Source organism: Symphalangus syndactylus, chromosome 18 (genome assembly GCF_028878055.3).
Source record: "Symphalangus syndactylus isolate Jambi chromosome 18, NHGRI_mSymSyn1-v2.1_pri, whole genome shotgun sequence".
In the NCBI taxonomy this organism is placed as follows: Eukaryota; Metazoa; Chordata; class Mammalia; order Primates; family Hylobatidae; genus Symphalangus; species Symphalangus syndactylus.
In genome coordinates this window covers 66,870,971-66,891,054 of record NC_072440.2, presented here as the reverse complement: position 1 = coordinate 66,891,054, position 20,084 = coordinate 66,870,971, and the positions used below count along the sequence as shown (strand labels likewise).

Sequence of the window (20,084 nt, the reverse complement as noted above, 5' to 3'; positions counted from 1 at the left end):
AACCCAGGAGCCGGAGCTTGCAGTGAGCCGAGATCGCGCCACTGCACTCCAGCCTGGGCAACAGAGCGAGACTCCGTCTCAAAAAAAAAAAAAAAAAAAAAATTAGCTGGTCAGGCTGGGCTCGATGGCTCATACCTGTAATCCCAGCATTTTGAGAGGCCGAGGAGGGCGGATCTTGAGGTCAGGAGTTCGAGACTAGCCTGGCCAATATGGTAAAACCCTGTCTCTACCAAAAATACAAAAATTAGCTGGATGTGGTGGTGCACGCCTGTACTCCCAGCTACTCAGGAGGCTGAGGCAAGAGAATCGCTTGAACCTGGGAGGCGGAGGTTGCAGTGAGCCGAGATCGTGCCATTGCACTCCAGCCTGGGTGACAGAGCGAGACTTCATCTCAAAAAAAAAAAAAAAAATTAGCCAGGCATAGTGGCAGGTGCCTGTAATAACAGTTACTCAGGTGGCTGAGGCAGGAGAATCACTTGAACCCAGAAGGCGGAGGTTGCAGTGAGCCGAGATGGCGCCACTACTCTCTAGCCTGGGTGACAGAGCAAGACTCCATCTCCAAAAAAAAAAAAAAAAGGAAGATGACAAGCATTGGAGAGGATATGGGAAAAACTGGAATCCTTGTACATTGCCAATGAGAATGTAAAATGGTGCAGCCACTGTGGAAACCAGTTTACCTTGTTCTGTCTCAAGCTAGTAATCCCAGCTCTTTGGGAGGCTCAGGCAGGAGGATCACTTGAGCCCAGGAGTTTGAGAAAATGGTGAAACTCCATCTCTACAACAAATAGAAAAATTAGCCCAGCATAGTGGTGCATACCTGTGGTCCCAGTTACTTGGGAGGCTGAGGTGGGAGGATCACCTGAGCTCAGGAAGTCGAGGCTGCAGTGAGCCATGATCATGCCACTGCACTCCAGCCTGGGTGATGCACCCAGTTTATAGCGTTATAACGAGGGTTTGCAACATTATTCGTGTGCAGCACACAGGAAGTGCTTGATAAGTGGAAGCTGCTAGCTTTGTCATCATCACTGTTTAATTTTAGGGCTGCTGCCTCTCAACCTTGCCCATGCCCTGACACTTCTAGTCAGAAGCATTTGCTTAATCCATCCATTCATTTATTTATTCATTGATTTAATAAGTGTGTATTTATGGGAGTCTGCTCTAGGTATGACTGTGGGCATCCATGCCTTTATGAAGCTTATATTCTGGTGAGTACAGACATCAGGGAGTCCTTCTTCAAAATCTGTATTTTTAGAATTCAAGCTCCACACCCCGCCCCCTAACAAGAAAATCTCATTTGTTCTATTGCATGATGTTTGTTACATAGGGATAATTATTATCAAAAACTGTAAGGTACTGTGTAGTTATAAAAAAGCCAATTATTGCTATGCGTGGTGGCACACCCATAGGATCCTAGCTACTCGAGAGGCTGAGGCAGGAAGATCACTTGAGCCCAGGAATTTGAGGCTGCAGTGAGCTATGATCGCATCACTAGCACCCTAGTCTGAGCAGCAGAGCAAGACCCTGTCTCAAAGAAAAAACAAAAACAAAAAAGCTGGCTGGGTGCAGTGGCTCACTCCTGTAATCCCAGCATTTTGGGAGGCCAAGATGGGTGGATCACTTGAGGTCAGGAGTTTAAGACCAGCCTGGCCAACATAGTGAAAACCTGTCTCTACTAAAAATACAAAAAATAGCCAGGAGCGGTGGCATGCACCTGTAATCTCAGCTATAGGGAGGCTGAGGCAGGGGAATCACTTGAACTCAGTAGGTGGAGGTTGCAGTGAGTTGAGATTGCACCACTGCACTTTAGCCTGGGTGATGGAGCAAGACTCCATCTCAAAAACAAAAACAAAAACAAATTCTTGGCCAGGTGTGGTGGTTCACGCCTGGAGTCCTAGCACTTTGGGAGGCCTAGGCAGGCAGATTGCTTTGAGCCCAGGAGTTCAAGACCAGCCTGCGCAAAGTAGCAAAACCCTGTGTCTACAAAACACAAAAATTAGCTGGGAATTAGTGGCTTGCACCTGTAGTCCCAGCTACTCGGGAGGCTGAGGCTAGAGGATCACTTGAGTCTGCGAAGCAGAGGTTGCAGTGAGACAAGATGGTGCCACTGCACTTCAGCTTAGGTGAAGAAGTAAGACCCTGTTTCAAACAAAACAAAACAAAACAACGGCCGGGTGTGGTGGCTCACACCTGTAATCCCAGCACTTTGGGAGGCTGAGGCAGGCAAATCACGAGGTCAGGAGCTCGAGACCAGCCTGACCAACATGGTGAAACCCCATCTCTACTAAAAATACAAAAATTAGCCAGGCGGTGGCACACACTTATAATCTCAGCTACTTGGGAGGCTAAGGCAGGAGAATCGCTTAAATCTGGAAGGTGGAGGTTGCAGTGAGCTGAGATTGAGCCATTGCACTCCAGCCTGGGCAACAAGAGTGAAACTCTGCCTCAAAAAAAAAAAGAAAAAAACAAAAACAAAACAAAACAAACAAACAAAAAACCTCTAAGACTCAAAATTGTACATTGAAACTGTCACATAATTAACTTTACATATGGTTAATGGTAGGCATTGGAAATTACACTTAAAAGTACTGTGATTTGGCCAGGCGCAGTGGCTCACGCCTGTAATCCCAACACTTTGGGAGGCTGAGGCGGGTGGATCACAAGCTCAGGAGATCGAGACCATCCTGGCCAACATGGTGAAAACCCATCTCTACTAAAAATACAAAAATTAGCTGAGCATGGTGGCGCATGCCTGTAGTCCCAGCTACTTGGGAGGCTGAGGCAGGAGAATCGCTTGAACCCAGGAGGCAGAGGTTGCAGTGAGCCAAGATTGCACCACTGCACTCCAGCCTGGCGACAGAGTGAGATTCCATCTCAAAAAAAAGTAGCATGGCTTCATTAATTTGGGTCAGTGGCAGTGATTTGTATAGAAGGCTCCTGGAGGAAGGGAGGTTTGCAATGCGACCTTGTGATAGGCTAAATAATACCACTACACCCCCATCCTCAGTGATGTCCACATTTTTTTTTTTTTTTCGAGACAGAGTCTTGCTCTGTCACCCAGGCTGGAGTGCAGTGGCACGATCTCGGCTCACTGCAAGGTCCGCCTCCTGGGTTCACACCATTCTCCTGCCTCAGCCTCCAGAGTAGCTGGGAGTACAGGCGCCCGCCACCACATTTGGCTAATTCTTTGTATTTTTAGTAGAGACGGGGTTTCACCGTGTTAGCCAGGATGGTCTTGATCTCCTGACCTCGTGATCCGCCCACCTCGGCTTCCCAAAGTGCTGGGATTACAAGCGTGAGCCACCGCGCCCAGCCAGTGATGTCCACATTCTAATCCTCAGAACCTGTGAATGTGTTACGTTACATGGCAAGCAGAATTGAGAAATGGAGAACAGATTAGTGGTTGCCAGAGATTAAAGAGAGGGTGGGAGTGGGAGGGAAATGTGTGCAGCTATAAAAGATCTAAGGCATCCTTGTAGATCCTGGTAATAGAAATGTACTGTATTTTGACTATATGGGTGTCAATATTGTGAATATGATATTGTATAGTTTTGCAAGATGTTACCATTGGGAGAAAATTGGGTAAAGGGTACACCAGGATCTGTCTGTATTATTTCTTTTTGTTTTTGTTTTTTAGATGGAGTCTCACTTTGTTGCCCAGGCTGGAGTGTGGTGGTGTGACCTCAGCTCACTGCAACCTCCACCTCTTAGGCTCAAGTGATTCTCGTGCCTCAGCCTCCTGAACTGCTGGGATTACAGGCACACGCCACCACACCTGGGTAATTTTTGTATTTTTAGTAGAGACTGAGCCACCGCGCCCGGCCTCGTTTTTCATTTTAAAGATAAGGAGAGGTCACGTGACTTTCTGAAGGTCACAAGGTCAGCAAGTGAAATGGCTTGACTGGATACTGCAATCTGACTCCCAGGCTGCTCCATTTCACCCAAGGTGTCCAAAGTTTTCCAGGCTGAATTTTCATGACTCCTGTGCCTTCCAAAAAATACTGGGATAATATGAGTATTGAAGTGGAACAACAGAATTCTGTGGCTGGTATCTGAATACAGAGCTATGGGAGAGAGGTTGTGGAATGCTAAAGTCATATAACCCCATTCAGCTCACAAAAGTTTTGTAACAATATGTTGCAAGAAAGTGACATTGGCAGGGCGGGTGCAGTGGCTCACACCTGTAATCCCAGCACTTTGGGAGGCTGAGGTGGGTGGATCACCTGAGGTCAGGAGTTTGAGACCAGCCTGGCCAACATGGCAAAACCCCATCTCTACTAAAAATACAAAAATTAGCCAGTTGTGGTGGCTCGTGCCTGTAGTCCCAGCTACTTGGGAGGCTGAGGTGGGAGAGTCACTGGAACCACGGAGGCAGAGGATGCAGTGAGCCAAGATGGCACCACTGCACTCTAGCCTGGGCAACAGAGCAAGACTCCATCTCAAAAGAAAAAAAAAAAAAAGAAAGTGATCTGGAACTTTAATCATCTGAGTGATTTGCAGCATGAAGTCTCTGAAAGAAATTCCAAGAAATCCTGCGAGATTTTAATTTCTATGTGTTTGGCGCTGCCAGAGACAGATAACTTGTTTTCGTTGCTGTTGTTGTTTTGAGACAGGGTCTTGCTCTGTCCCCAGGCTGGAGTGCAGCTGGCACACTCACAGCTCATCGTAGCCTGGGCCTCCTGGGCTCCAGAAATCCTCCCGCCTCAGTCTTACAAGTAGCTGGGACTACAGGCGTGGACCACCACACCTGGCTAATTTGTTTGTATTTTTTGTAGAGACAGGGTTTTGCTATGTTGCCCAGGTTGGTCTCCAACTCCTAGGCTCAAGTGATCTGCCTGTCTCAGCCTCTCAAAGTGCTGGGATTATAGGCATGAGCCACCACACCCAGCCATGAAACTTGTTTTGCAAAGCAGATTTTGAAACAGATTTCTTAGGTCTCAAGCTGTTCATGAGATTACCTTTTAGGTAGATCAAATATTTTGGCTACTTCTATCATTCTTACATTCTTCTTCTTCTTCTTCTTTTTTTTTCTTGAGACATACTCTCACTCTGTTGCCCAGGCTGGAATGCAGAGGTGCAATCTCTGCTCACTGCAATCTCCACCTCCCAGGTTTAAGCCATTCTCTTGCCTCAGCCTCCTGAGTAGCGGAGGACTATAGGTGTGCACTACCTTGCAGCGTGATTTGCAGCACGAAGTCTCTGAAAGAAATTCCAAGAAAGCCTACGCTAATTTTTTTTTTTTTTTTTTTTTTTTTTGAGACGGAGTCTCGCTCTCGCCCAGTCTGGAGTGCAGTGGCGCAATCTCGGCTCACTGCAAGCTCTGCCTCCCGGGTTCATGCCATTCTCCTGCCTCAGCCTCCCGAGTAGCTGGGACTACAGGCGCCCGCCACCAGGCCTGGCTAATTTTTTTGTATTTTTAGTAGAGATGGGGTTTCACCATGTTAGCCAGGATGGTCTCGATCTCCTGACCTGGTGATCCACCCGCCTCAGCCTCCCAAAGTGCTGGGATTACAGGCATGAGCCACCACGCCCGGCTTGCCTACGCTAATTTTTGTATTTTTTGGTGGAGAGAGGGTTTCACAATGTTGCCCAGGCTAGTCTCAACTCCTGACCTCAAGTGATCTGCCCGCCTGGGCCTCCCAAAGTGCTAGGATGACAGGCAGGAGCCACTGCACCCAGCCACATTCTTACATTTTTTTTTTGAGACGGAGTTTCGCTCTTGTTGCCCAGGCTGGAGTGCAATGGTGCGATCTCAGCTCACCGCAACCTCCGCCTCCCAGGTTCAAGCAATTCTCCTGCCTCAGCCTCCCTGGTAGCTGGGATTACAGGCATGTGCCACTATGCTTGGCTAATTTTGTATTTTTAGTATAGACGGGGTTTCTCTATTTTGGTCAGGCTGGTCTCGAACTCCCGACCTCAGGTGATCCGCCGCCTTGGCCTCCCAAAGTGCTGGGATTACAGGCATGAGCCACCGCGCCCAGCCTCTTATATTCTTATAAGAAGAATATTTATTCTTATATTCTATTTTCTTTATACTTTATGGTAGATTGAATTATTGTTCATTTATCCCAATTATTCGTGCTCTTGCTGTATTTTGTTTGTTTGTTTTTGAGACAGAATCTCACTCTGTCGCCCAGGCTGGTGTGCAGTAGCGCGATCTCGGCTCATTGCAACATCTGCCTCCTGGGTTCAAGCGATTCTCCTGCCTCAGCCTCCCAAGTAGCTGAGACTACAGGCATCCACCACTATGCCTGGCTAATTTTTGTATTTTTAGTAGAGACGGGTTTTCTCCATGTTAGCCAGGATGGTTCTGATCTCCTGACCCCATGATCTGCCTGCCTCTGCCTCTGCCTCCCAAAGTGCTACGATTACAGGTGTGAGCCACTCTGCCCAGCCCATGCTCTTGCTATATTGTATCCTTCTCATTTGACATGCGGGTCTACAATCCTCCCACCATGAGTAGAATATTTTCTCTGCCTTGTTCATGTGGAGCTTGGCCATGTGTCTTGCTTTGGTCAATGGATCATATAAGGATGTGAAGAGAGGAGTGGCCTTAAATGTACTTGTGTGATTTGGCTTGGATCTCCTGCTCTAGGGAGCAGTTGGTGCAAGGAGAATAAGAGACATTTTAAGCAGACCTGGACCTAAAGCACAGCCATGCCCAGTTGAACTGCAGCTGAAGCAGAGCTGTTAGACTGAGCCAAGCCTAGATCAGCCCACCTCAGTCAACCTGCAGATCCATGAGCATGAGAATAAATGGTCACTATTGTTCTCTACTGAATTTGGGGTGATTTGTTATGCAACAATATCACAACAATAGCTGACAAACACACATCGGGAATGTACTTCTCTCTCTTTTTTTTTTTTTTTTGACACGGAGTCTCACTCTGTCGCCCAGGCTGGAGTGCAGTGGCGCGATCTCGGCTCACTGCAAGCTCCGCCCCCTGGATTCATGCCATTCTCCTGCCTCAGTCTCCTGAGTAGCTGGGACTACGGGCGCCCACCACTACACCTGGCTAATTTTTTTGTATTTTTAATAGAGACGGGGTTTCACCATGTTAGCCAGGATGGTCTCGATTTCCTGACCTCGTGATCTGCCCGTCTCGGCCTCCCAAAGTGCTGGGATTACAGGTGTGAGCCACCGCACCTGGCCAGGAATGTACTTCTCATTCAGATTTTGCACATACAATGTAAGAATAAACAGCTTATATTATATTTGTATGGCTTTTCTTTCAAAATAAATTCTTTAAATGTATAGTTTTTTATCTTGCTCATTTTTATTTCAGTGTTGATTTAATCTTGCCAAGAATCTTATTAACACTTTGAGATAGCCAGTTCTTTAAAATAATGTTTCCTTTGAGTTTTGGAGTTGACAGATGTACCATCTATTACACTCACTCTTGTACCCACTGGAGCATCACGGGGAAATGAGGCAATTTTCTAAATGAGGATGTGTCCTCCTACTTCTTTACTTCTTCTTTTTTCTCTCTCTTTTTTTTTTTTTTTGAGATGGAGTCTCACTCTGTTGCCAAGGTTGGAGTGCAGTGGTGCAATCTCAGCTCACTGCAACCTCCACCTCCTTGGTTCAAGCGATTCTCCTGCCTCAGCCTCCCTAGTAGCTGGGACTACAGGTGCATGCCACCATGCCTGGCTAATTTTTCTATTTTTAATAGAGACAGGGTTTCATCATGTTAGCCAGGATGGTCTGGAACTCCTGACCTCATGATCCACGCTCCTCGGCCTCCCAAAGTGCTAGGATTACAGGCGTGAGCCACCGTGCCTGGTCATGTCCTCCTACTTCTAAAGTTCTTTTTCTTCCAAAGCCAAGAAAAGATAGCAAGACTTAAGGCATATTTGACCAAATGATGTGCTTATGTTCAAAATCCTTCACTGGAAATTCCTTTTCCAAAATAATACACTATGGCCTTTGCCTTCCTGAAACAGAGGTATCCAGACAACTCCAGGTCTCCTTTGTAGCTGGGATTACAGGCGTGCACCACCACGTCCGGCTAATTTTTGTATTTTTAATAGAGATGAGGTTTCACCATGTTGGCCAGGCCAGTCTCAAACTCCTGGCCTGCCAAAGTGTTGGGATTATGGGCGTGAGCCACCGCACCTGGCCTATTTGTGTACTTTTAAATTATGTAAAAATAGCTGGGTGTGGTGGCTCATACCTGTAATCCCAACACTTTGGGAGGCTAAGGCAGGTGGATCACCTGAGGTCAGAAGTTCAAGACCACTCTAGGGACGGGTGCGGTGGCTCATGCCTGAAATCCCAGCACTTCAGGAGGCTGAGGCGGGTGGATCATGAGGTCAGGTGTTCGAGACCAGCCCAGGCAACACAGTGAAACCCTGTCTCTAATAAAAACACAAAAATTAGCCAGGTGTGGTGGCACGTGCCTGTAGTTCCAGCTACTGGGGAGGCTGAGGCAGAAGAATCACTTGAACCCGGGAGGCAGAGGTTGCAGTGAGCCAAGGCCATGCCATTGCACTCCAACCTGGGTGACAGTGTGAGACTCCGTCTCAAAAAAAAAAAAAAAAAAAGAAGTTCGAGACCACCCTGGCTAACAGAGCAAGACCCCATCTCTACTAAACATACAAAAATTAGGCAGGCATGGTTGCATGTGCCTGTAATCCCAGCTACTCAGGAGGCTGAGGGAGGAGAATCACTTGAACTGGAAAGGTGGAGGTTGCAGTGAGCCAAGATCATGCCACTGCACTTCAGACTGGGCAAGAAAGTGAGATTCCGTCTCAAAAAATAAATAAATAAAATAAAAATAAAGATGTAAAAATAGGCTGGGCACAGTAGCTGACACCTGTAATCCCAGCTACTTTGGAGGCTGAGGCAGGAAGGATCATTTGAGCCCAAGAGTTCTAATCCAGCCTGGGCAACATAGCAAGACCTTGCCCCCCACATATAAAAATATACATAATATATAATATATATTATGTATATATTTTATATATATATATATATATACACACACACATATTTATTTATTTTGGAATGGAGTTTTGCTCTTGTCACCCAGGCTGGAGTGCAATGACGCGATCTCTGGCCACTGCAACCTCCGCCTCCTGGGTTCAAGCGATTCTCCAGCCTCAGCCTTCCACATAGCTGGGATTACGGGCTCCTGCCACCATGCCTGACTAATTTTTTTATTTTTAGTATTGTAGTAGAGACAGGGTTTCACCATGTTGGCCAGGCTGGTCTTGAACTCCTGACCTCAGGTGATCCACCCACCTTGGCCTCCCAAAGTGTTGGGATTACAGGCGTGAGTCACTGTGCCTGCATATATATATATATTCGAACTTATATATTAAGAATAATATTAATAATATATAAGTTCGAATATATATACATATATACATATATATACGTATATACGTATATATACGTATATATACGTATATACGTATATACATATATACGTATATACATATATATACGTATATATACGTATATACGTATATATATATATGTATATATATACACACATTCGAACTCCTGGCTTCAAGTGAAACGTCCGCCTTGGCCTCCCCAGGCGCTGCTATTACAGGCATGAGACACCGTGTCCAGCTCAGTGGTTGGTGTCTTTATTTGGAGACGAGGGCAAGCCATGAGAGATCTTAAGGAGTGGTTCTGCCAAGTGCAAACTTGTGTTTTAGGAAGACCACTCAGGCAGCAGTAGGGGAGGGACAGGAGGGGCGCTGGGACTCATGAGTAGCTGCTATACTTCGGGATCTGTCCCCATTCCTGTGTTTGCAGTGTTTCAGGGACCATTTCAACATCTCCAAAAGTCTAAGATTAAAAATGCGAAAGAAAAGAGAGAGAAACTACTTAGGCGAGTCTTTCTCCCAGGCTGGAGTGCAGTGGCGCGACCTTGGCTCACCGCACCTACCGCCTCCCAAGTTCAAGCGATTCTTCTGCCTCAGCTTCCCGAGTAGCTGGGATTATAGGCGCGCGCCCACCACTCGCGGCTAATTTTTTGTATTTTTAGTAGAGTCACCAGATTGGCCAGACCTGTCTCAAGTGATCCGGCCGCCTCTGCCTCCGGAAGTGCTGGGATTACAGGCTTGAGTCACCGGGCCCGGCCCACGTGGCGAGTCTTAACCACGTGACCCTCCCCGCTTTCCACCCGGGCAAGTACCAGCAAAGGACTAACAGCCTCCTCCAATATGGGTAGCTTCTCGGATGGCCCCGCCCCTCCGGAGAGCTGTAGCCAATCAGACGGCGTGAGGCCAGCAGCGGGTGCGGCTGCGCCTGGCGCTGCGCAGATCCGAATACCAGGAAGTGCCTGGTTTCGCTGTCAGTGCTCGGGCAGCTGCAATCCAGGTCCCTTGAGGAATAATTTAAGAAGGGGTGGAGAAAAATTAGGGGGCGTCTTCAAATAGTCAGAGAGTCAGCGAGGTAAAGAGGACATGGGCAGGTCTGTGTAGCAACGGGGGCGGGAATCATTCATTGACGCATGAAGTATTTCCTGAGCTCACACCACGTAAGACCAAGTTTTGTTCTAGATGTCCGAGGGACCAGAGTGAATACAGCAAAGTCTTTGAGCTCAAGGAGCTTAACGTGAATAATATGGGGACTTGGTGGTGTTAAAATATATATAAAACGCCGACCGGGCGCGGTGGCTCACGCCTGGAATCCCTGCACTTTGGGAGGCCGAGGCGGGTGGATCACTTGAGGTCAGGAGTTCGAGACCAGCCTGGCCAACATGGTGAAACCCCGTCTCTACTAAAAATACAAAAATTAGCCGGGCATCATGGCGGGCGCCTGTGATCTCAGCTACTTGAGAGGCTGAGGCAGGAGAATCGCTTGAACCCAAGGGTGGAGGTTGCTGTGAGTCTTGATCGCACCACTGCACTCCAGCCTGGGCGACAGAGTGAGACTCTGTCTCAAAAAAAGAAAAAAAAAATCTTTCTATCTTATCTCACACACCATAAGGAGGATATATAATGGGAGGAAGTACACCTCCCAGTAGAGGGATCTGGAAAGGCAAATATCTGAATACAGTAACTGAAGGAACCATGTAGAAATGTGAGAGAAGGGATCGCTGTCAGCACAGGCAGCAAGTGCACACGTATCATGAGATACGAGCAAGGAACAGCCAAGTGTCGGTATGGAAGTTGTATTCAAATTGCTTCTACCTCCTCAGTGAAATGCGAAGGAAAACTATCAGCTGTGGATAAGGAAGGAGGAGGGACTGGAGGTTTGAGAAAGATGTCATGAAGGACTCACTTATGACCCTGTACGTTGAAGAATTATGAATTTTCTAGAACACTTTTTAAAAAAGAGAAATCTGGCCGGGTGCGGTGGCTCATGCTCGTAATCCCAGCACTTTGGGAGACTGAGACGGGTGGGTCATCTGAGGTCAGGAGTTCGAGACCAGCCTGGCCAACATGGTGAAATCCCGTCTCTAGTAAAAATACAAAAATTATCCGGACATGGTGGTGCACGCCTGTAGTCCCAGCTACTTGGGAGGCTAAGGGAGGATAATCACTTGAACCTGGGAGGCAGAGGTTGCAGTGAGCCGATACCGTGCCATTGCACTTCAGCCAGAGGGACAGAGTGAGACTCTGTCTCAAAAAAATAATAAAAAAGAGAAATCCCAGAATGAACCGCAGAATTGTGATCTTGGCCAGGTACAGTGGCTCACACCTGTAATCCCAGCACTTTGGGAGGCCAAAGTGAGAGAATTGCTTGAAGGTTGGAGTTAGAAACTAGCCTGGGCAATGTAACAAGACCTTGCTTCTATAAAAAATAAAAAGTTAGCCTGGTGTCATGGCACTGTGGTCTCAGCTACTCAGGAGGCTGAGGCATGAGGATGGCTTGAGCCCAGGAGTTCCGAGGTTGCAATGAGCCGTGATCATGCCACTGCTCTCCAGCCTGGGTGACAGAGCGTGACAGTCTCAAAGGTGGAGTGGGGGCGGGGGAGGTCAAGCGTGGTGGCTCATGCCTGTAATCCCAGTACTTTGGAAGGCCAAGGCAGGAGATCACTTGAGACCAGCTTGGGCAACACAGTGAGACCCTGTCTCTTCCAAATAATAATTTGCTGGGCTTCGCGGCATATGACTGTAGTCCCAGCTACCTGGGAAGCTGAGGTAGGAGGATCTCTTGAGCCAGGAAGTTCGAGGCTACAGTGAGCTAAGATGTGATTGTGCTACTGCACTCAGGCTGGGCGAGAGTGAGACTGTTTCAAACAAAAAAAAAAAAAAAAGGGAAAATAAATAGAAATGTGTTTTCCATTGCTGGAAGAGGACAGGACACCACAGAGAGGATTCTTTTTTTTTTTTTTTTTGAGACAGGGTCTTGCTCTTTCGCCCAGGTTGGAGTGCAGTGGTGCGATCTCGGCTCACTGCAAGCTCCGCCTCCCGGGTTCACGCCATTCTCCTGCCTCAGCCTCCTGAGTAGCTGGCACTACAGGCGCCCGCCACCCTGCCCAGCTAATTTTTTTGTATTTTTAGTAGAGACGGGGTTTCACCATGTTAGCCAGGATGGTCTTGATCTCCTGACCTCATGATCCGCCCGTCTCGGCCTCCCAAAGTGCTGAGATTACAGGCGTGAGCCACCACGCCTGGCCAGGATTCTTTTTTTTTTTTTTTTTGAGATGGGGTCTTGCTATTTTGCCCAGCCCGGAGTGCAGTGGCACAATCTCGGCTCACTGCAAGCTCTGCCTCCCAGGTTCACGCCATTCTCCTGCCTCAGCCCCCCGAGTAGCTGGGACTACAGGCGCCCACCACTGCGCCCGGCTAATTTTTTGTATTTTTAGTAGAGACGGGGTTTCACCGTGTTAACCAGGATGGTCTCGATCTCCTGACCTCATGATCCGCCCGCCTCGGCCTCCCAAAGTGCTGGGATTACAGGCGTGAGCCACCGTGCCCGACCCTGGCCAGGATTCTTAAATCAATGTTTTTTTTTTTTTTTTTTTTTTTTTTTGAGACAGGGTCTTGCTCTGTCACCCAGGCTGGAGTGCAGTGGCATGATCTTGGCTCACTGCAACCTCTGCCTGCCAGGTTCATGTGATTCTCCAGCCTCAGCTTCCCGAGTAGCTGGGATCACAGGCGTGCACCACCATGCCTGGCTAATTTTTGTATTTTTAGTAGAGATGGGGTTTCACCATGTTGGCTAGGTTGGTCTTCAACTTCTGACCTCAAGTGATCCACCTGCCTCGGCCTCCCAAGTGTTGGGATTACAGGCATGAGTTACAGCGCTCAGCCTTAAATCAGTTTTGATCAGTCCTCACGAGGCTCTACCAACACAAGATTCTGTAATGAGAGGTTAAAGAGATTATACTGCCTTAACTGTTAATTAGCAACTCTTTTCTCAAGAAATGGTGTAGTTGAGTACCTTTCTCCAAATAACCATGAAACCTAACAAGAAGCACAGCTGTCACGCAGTTAAGTTCCCTAAATAGAAGACTACATGGATAGAATTCCTTGTTGCAGTTCTGAGGCCAAGAAGGGAAACTGAGCACTGCTTTTGCTCTGGACAGAGGACGAATGTCCCCAGGAATCATGCTTCTTTCTGGAATATATCAGTGTGGTGTTACAGAGGTGTTTTCAGTCATTCTTTTACCAGTTTCCATTGGCTAAATGAGAAGCAGAAGATTCATAGCGTTAACCTCATAAACAGCTGGGGAGGACAAGTGTTAAGTGGTGAGATCTTTTAAAAAGTAAACGAGGGACTGGGCACGGGGGCTCACGCCTGCTATCCCGGCGCTTTGGGAGGTTGAGGCGGGCAGTTCAGCTGAGGTTGGGAGTTCAAGACCAGCCTGACCAACATGGAGAAACCTCGCCTCTACTAAAAATACAAAATTAGCCAGGCGTGGTGGCCCATGCCTGTAATCTCAGCTACTTGGGAGGCTGAGGCAGTAGAATTGCTTGAACCTGGGAGGTGGAGGTTGCGGTGAGCTGAGATCGTGCCATTGCATTCCATCCTGGGCAACAAGAGCGAAACTCTGTCTCAAAAAAAGTAAATGAGGCTGGGATCAGTGGCTCACGCCTGCAATCCTGGCACTTCGGGAGGTCGAGGTGGCGGGGGCGGGGGGAGTCACCTGAGGTCAGGAGTTCGAGACCAGCCCAACCAACATAGTGAAACCGTCTCTTCTTAAAAAAAAATACAAAAATTAGCTGGACTTGGTGGGTGCCTGTAATCCCAGTACTTGGGAGGCTGAAGCATGAGAATCGCTTGAAACCAGGAAGTGGAGGTTGCAATAAGCTGAGATTGCACACCACTGCACTCCAGCCTGGCGACAGAGTGAAACTCCACCCGAAAAGAAAAAAAAAAGTCAATTGGCACGGAGACAGGAAGCAACGCTCAAATGTCTTCCTGATCTGGGAGTGGGTCAAGCTTTTATGGCATTCCTATCTAGTCCTAGGTGATGCCAATGCAGTCGGCCTGCTAGGCTCGTGGTGGTAACAATTAACAGGTTAAAGCTTTTTTCCATTGTGCACACTCGGGCAATTTTGGCTGTGTCTCACCTGTAACAACTTAAGCAATGGTTAATCAGTTTGAGCTGGTCCCACAGTTACAACAGGATACTCCTCAGAAAATGGTGACCACTTTGGAAGGAATGATGCTTGCTGTGACATGTAACTTTGGAATGTCTACTTTAACTTATTACCAAGCCACGAGAACAAAGTAACGGCCTTGACAGTTATTTGAAACGTTTTCAAAAAAATTTATTTTCATAAATTAACACACATAACAGTGGAAATTTTAGAGTCACAAACTACCAAACAGAAAAGGAACTGCAGGGGCATCATGTATACCAATGTTACCAAAAATGTACAAATTTCATTGAACTACTGACCATAATATATAAACATGTCAGGCAGCTATTTTCACTGGCCCAGACCAGCCCAAGGAGATGCTGAGGCCTCTCACCAAGAATTCAAATCCAATTCAGCACCAGAGAGGGGCTTGTGAAGACACACAATCAACAGGCATCGAATCTGAGAGCACACTGCACTAGATGGCCGGCTCAATGGGGACCCCCCTTCATCATCAAAATAGCTTTTGCTGCTCGATTTGTGGCTAGACGGTAACATTAAACTGTAATTTTAGTAAAATTAAATCTCCCTAGCCAGGTTTTTATATAATAAGTTCAGTTGTGGCAAGGAGCCCTTTCCTGACACAAATCCAGGAAAGATTACTTTGCACTTCTGGCCAATTACTTAAACTTTGGATACAGCCACCCACAATGTGGTTATTTAAGAAGTCCTTTCCATGACACCAGGGGAAAAGCTTACAGAAACAAAACAGAACAAGGGAATTACAGAAAGCACCAACTGCATACTCCCCCCACCCCAGGGAATGGGAGAAAAGTATCACTGCCTAAAAGTTGGTCTTTCGCAGATCTTAATGTACATGGCATTGATTATGAGACGGAATTCCAGCCTGGAGATGGAGCGACGGCCGTGCGTTCATTGGCTGCACTGCGGCCTTGGATCTGCTGCTCCCGTCCTGTACGCTCCCTGCTGCTCTTGGCTCAGTGGGCAAGGAAGGAGCCACGGGGGAGGTCTCACACCCAGATAGTAGGATCTGGAATGGACCTCAGGTTGGCTCTGGAGCCCGTGCCAAAGACCCTTTCAGGCAAAATTGTGACAAAGTATCATGATTTTCACAGCTCTTGAGGAGCGCTGAGTTTTGGGATTCACAGCATGAGTTTCTGGGCTCCTCAGGCTCCGAATAAGGCAAACGCTACATGTCTTTTCACCGTACCTCCCTCAGCTACTGTAGCTTAGAGTAAGGTCAGTAAGAAAAAGTGGACATTATCTGCTTTAACAGGAGATGAGGTACAGCTGAACTCATGCAGACATGAAGCTGGAAAGGAGACCAAAAGCAAAAAAAGAGGAGGAGAGAATGCAGAGGGAGGAGGCAAACACAGCTAGAAACTGAAAGATGGAAAAAAAAAAAAACAGTTGAAAGTTTCAGTGAAAAGCTGATGGGCAGAACCCTGATTAGACCTGAGATTTCTCCTCTTTCCCATATTAAAAACACTAAACCTCCGGAAGTGATAGTTGAGTAAGCTGTAGTTAACTGTAACTTCCCACCACTTGGAGAGGGAAGTTCCCATACTCAGAAACTGTATCAACTCCACCCCAGAACCAGACCTCCTGTAGCTCTGGGCAGGTGGTGTGCCAGCAGCCGATTACTGTGTCCCATCGTGGTTAGGGACCACGGGCCTGGGGACCCCTGACAACACTGCAGCTGGCTCAGTGCCAAAACTGAATGTTAAGACAGGTGTGACTGAGTGCAGCTGGAGCCTTGGTATATACATCACCTTCAGGTAAGTAATTTCAAGTTTGCAGTGGGGCCCGCTTCTCAACTTTGGAGCAGGGGAAGGGACCTAGCCAGAGGGTAGGTCAAGAATTTCAACGACGGGCAGGGCTGGCCTCAGAACAACTCCTCTCCTACATTGTCAGGACAGGAAAGGAGCCCAGCTCTGTTTCTTCCAGTCCTCTGCTCCCAGTTACCCATGTTCCAAACCGCTGCTCCAAGGCACAGTTGAAACTATCTCTGCCATGTTGGTGACACTACAGCTGTGCCCACTGTTGTCTCTGGGAAACACAGCCGCCACATCACTGCATCTACACGGGCAACGGAGCTGGCAAACAGGGCTCTGTTGACTCACTGCTAGTCTGCAACCTGTCCAGTAGGAGCTCCTTAAACATGCCTGGACAAGGGCAAGATGTACTACTCATCCCACTCCCTTAAGCAAAGAAGTCAGGGAGAAGCATTTAGTGTCTAAGAACCCTGTCCCAGGAAGGGAGAGGTATTGAGGTGAAACATAGGTCGTGTCTATACAGTCTGGGCAAAGTGGATGTAGAATGACAGAATCTGGTTAGCATCATTCAGAACTGGTACGGAAGCCTGGCTCTCTTCTAACTGTATTTGACCATGGCCTTGGAAGCCTCCGTGGATGACCAGGTGTGTATTTCACTTGTCTCAACGCTATGTCTGAGGCAGTGGGCCTAGAAGATAGCTGTGGCACACTTTTCCCTCTGGCTCATGTCAGTTTTTCTGCTCCAGTGTGGCATAGACTGTCAACCTGCAAAAGCAAGGCACATAGAGACCCCCACCCCCACCCCATCTCCCCATCCACTAGCAAACGGGGAAGCAAAAGAAACCTAGGAGAGTTGGCCAACATTCCAGGACGTGCCACTCACTCTCTTCTAATAGACTGACTTGCAAATGTCCCTAGAACTCTGACGGTTCCCATCGGCAGCTGCTCCATGCCAGTGGCTCCCAGGAGGATATGAAGAGTCCTGATGATGACTTTTGCATCCCACTCACTAGCCATGGAATGTTAATTCTCTAAACTCTTGTTTTGAGAGAGAAAGAAAGAGAAAGAGAAACCCCTAGAGAAGGAGGGGAAGGGGAGCAGGATATGGGCACACAGGACTTCAGTGGAAAAGGAACAAGACCTGGAGGCTGCTGACCCACAGCATCCCTCTGCCCACAGACTCCTGCAGGCACAAACCCAGAAACTCGGCTAACTCTGGCATTTGACAGTTCCAGGAGATGTGACACAGGAGCCCAGAGTACAATGAGGTGGCCCTCAAAGAAGGCTGGCTGGGGATTTTTGAGATCCCACTGCTGGAACACATCTCTGGGTCTGAAGCATGACCCTGACTCTCTCCCCACTCTTGAAGCGGGCTGCCTGGAAAGCCACAAATACTGTGGGTCAGCCTGTATTGCTGCCCAAGCCGTTGTACTCAATTTTGTTACCTAACACCATTTCAGATAAAAACCATTAAGATCACATCCAACCATAGTAGTTTTTCAATGATCGGGACAGAAACCAGCTCTTACTTAAATCACTAAAATAAATACATGTATTTGGTGAGCAAGAATGAGAACCCAGATGAAAAAAAGTGCTCCCTCTAATGAGTTACACTAGAAGCTGGAGATGGGGAAGGGATTGCCTGAAGCACATGAATAGGAAAAATGTCTCTTCCATGCAGCGATCACTGGGTCAAATGCCTATCATGTATTCTTAAGACATGTATTGTTTTTCTCCTTAACAAAATGTTTTAAAATCACATTTAAAGGCTCCACACATGCAGCAATAGTACAAAAACAACAACAAAAAAGAAAATAAAACAAATGAAAATAATCCACACCACAACATTAAAAAGTGCAACTTACTTCGAATGGGCCTGGACAGGCTCCTCTGGCACTAGTGACCCACAGTCACAGAGGGGAGAAAACGATGGGAAAAAGCCACACACACACAAACACTCTCACATACACTCACATCAATAGGTCCTGGGCAGACAAAAGATAAGAAAACACAACAGCTCATCTTTCCTCAACTACTGAAATGAGCCAGTGAGACCACGCAGGACAGGACGCCAGGTCCCCCTCCCTAGGCCACGTTTCTAATAATCTTGGTCTAGCACCACCGTAAACAAAGCGGAACTTTCATATGGACGTGCAAATCCTGTGAGTCCTTGGAATCCTAGTGTTACTGAAGATAGGCTGCTGCTTCCTCCTGTGGATGGCAGAGACTGAGGAGGCGGCTGGATGTCGTTCAGGTCCATTTCCAGGAGAAAGGGAGCATTCCTGAGGTTCTATACTCAGCAGTAAAAGTAGAGGACCCTCCTTCACCAGTTTCTAAAAAGGTTGCACCTTGAAATAGGTAAAAATTCATGGACTGTGCATTTTTGAGTGGTTTGGCGGTAGGGCAAAATTAGGCAACCTCTTCCAAGGAGGTCCAAAAAAACAAAAACAAAAAACCTAAAACTGAGACCCTCAAACTGAATTGCTTCTCAACAGCCTGATGATTGTTCCTGCTCCTCTTCCTTGGCAAAGAAGGTCTCCAGTTCCATTAGTTTCTGTATCAAAAGAGCATCCAGCTCTCGACTCTGCACAGCTGCTTTCTGGGCCCTGGTAAAGCTGCCTGCCACCTTGACTTTACCTCGAGCTCTCCTCTTTCGCGGGACTGTAAAATCCTGAAATTCTAGAACTCGCTTCCTCTTCTGTTGGCTGACTGAGATTAGCGTACCATTTCGTTCCTTGGGTTCCTCAAAGATAGTCTCTAAACACCTAAGGATGAAGCACGAAACAATCACCAATGGACTGACTCACATGGCCCATCCTGTCAACAGGGTCAGGATGTTGACGCTGGGTCAACAACCCTTCTAGTCAACAGGGACTGAAAGCTACTTGCGCCAACTCTTTTTTTTTTGTGAGACAGAATTTCACTCTTGTTGCCCAGGCTGGAGTGCAATGGCATGATCTTGGCTCACTGCAACCTCTGTCTCCTGGGTTCAAGCGATTCTCCTGCCTCAGCCTCCCAAGTAGCGGGGACTACAGGTATGTGTCACTGCGCCCAGTTAATTTTTTTTTTTTTTTTTGAGACGGAGTCTCGCTCTGTTGCCCAGGCTGGAGTGCAGTGGTGCGATCTCGGCTCACTGCAAGCTCCGCCCCCCGGGGTTCACGTCATTCTCCTGCCTCAGCCTCCCGAGTAGCTGGGACTACAGGGGCCTGCCACCGTGCCCGGCTAATTTTTTGTATTTTTTAGTAGAGACAGGGTTTCACCATGTTAGCCAGGATGGTCTCGATCTCCTGACCTTGTGATCCGCCCGCCTCGGCTTCCCAAAGTGCTGGGATTACAGGCGTGAGCCACCGCGCCCGGCATTTTTTTTTTTTTTTTTAAGACGGAGTCTCACTCTGTCGCCCAGGCTGGAGTGCAGTGGTGTGATCTCGGCTCACTGCAAGCTCCGCCTCCTGGGTTGATGCCATTCTCCTGCCTCAGCCTCCCAAGCAGCCGGGACTACAGGTGCCCGCCACCACGCCTGGCTAATTTTTTTTTTTTGTATTTTTAGTAGAGACAGGGTTTCACTCTGTTAGCCAGGATGGTCTCCATCTCCTGACCTCGTGATCCGCCTGCCTCGGCTTCCCAGTGCTGGGATTACAGGCATGAGCCACCGCACCCAGCCCTGACTCATCTTTAAAAAAAAATTTTTTTTTGAGACAGGGTCTCACTCTGTCACTCAGGCTGGAGTGCAGTGGCACAATCACAGCTCACTACAGCCTCCAAATCCTGGGCTCAAGCAATCCTCCTACCTGAGCC

The 20,084-nt window shown here is 47.8% G+C and overlaps 1 protein-coding gene across 8 annotated transcripts in view; it reads right to left on the bottom strand.

Moving 5' to 3' along the window:
• Positions 1-14,657: 14,657 nt before the first annotated feature.
• PRR14L (proline rich 14 like) overlaps positions 14,658-20,084 on the bottom strand; it is a 70,845-nt gene continuing 65,418 nt past the window's right edge. For all 8 annotated transcript variants that reach the window (XM_055251563.2, XM_055251562.2, XM_063623471.1 and 5 more), the window contains one exon: positions 14,658-19,054. In XM_055251563.2, coding sequence (XP_055107538.2) covers positions 18,778-19,054 — 277 coding nt within the window. In that variant the 3' untranslated portion in view covers positions 14,658-18,777. The remainder of the gene's footprint in view (positions 19,055-20,084) is intronic.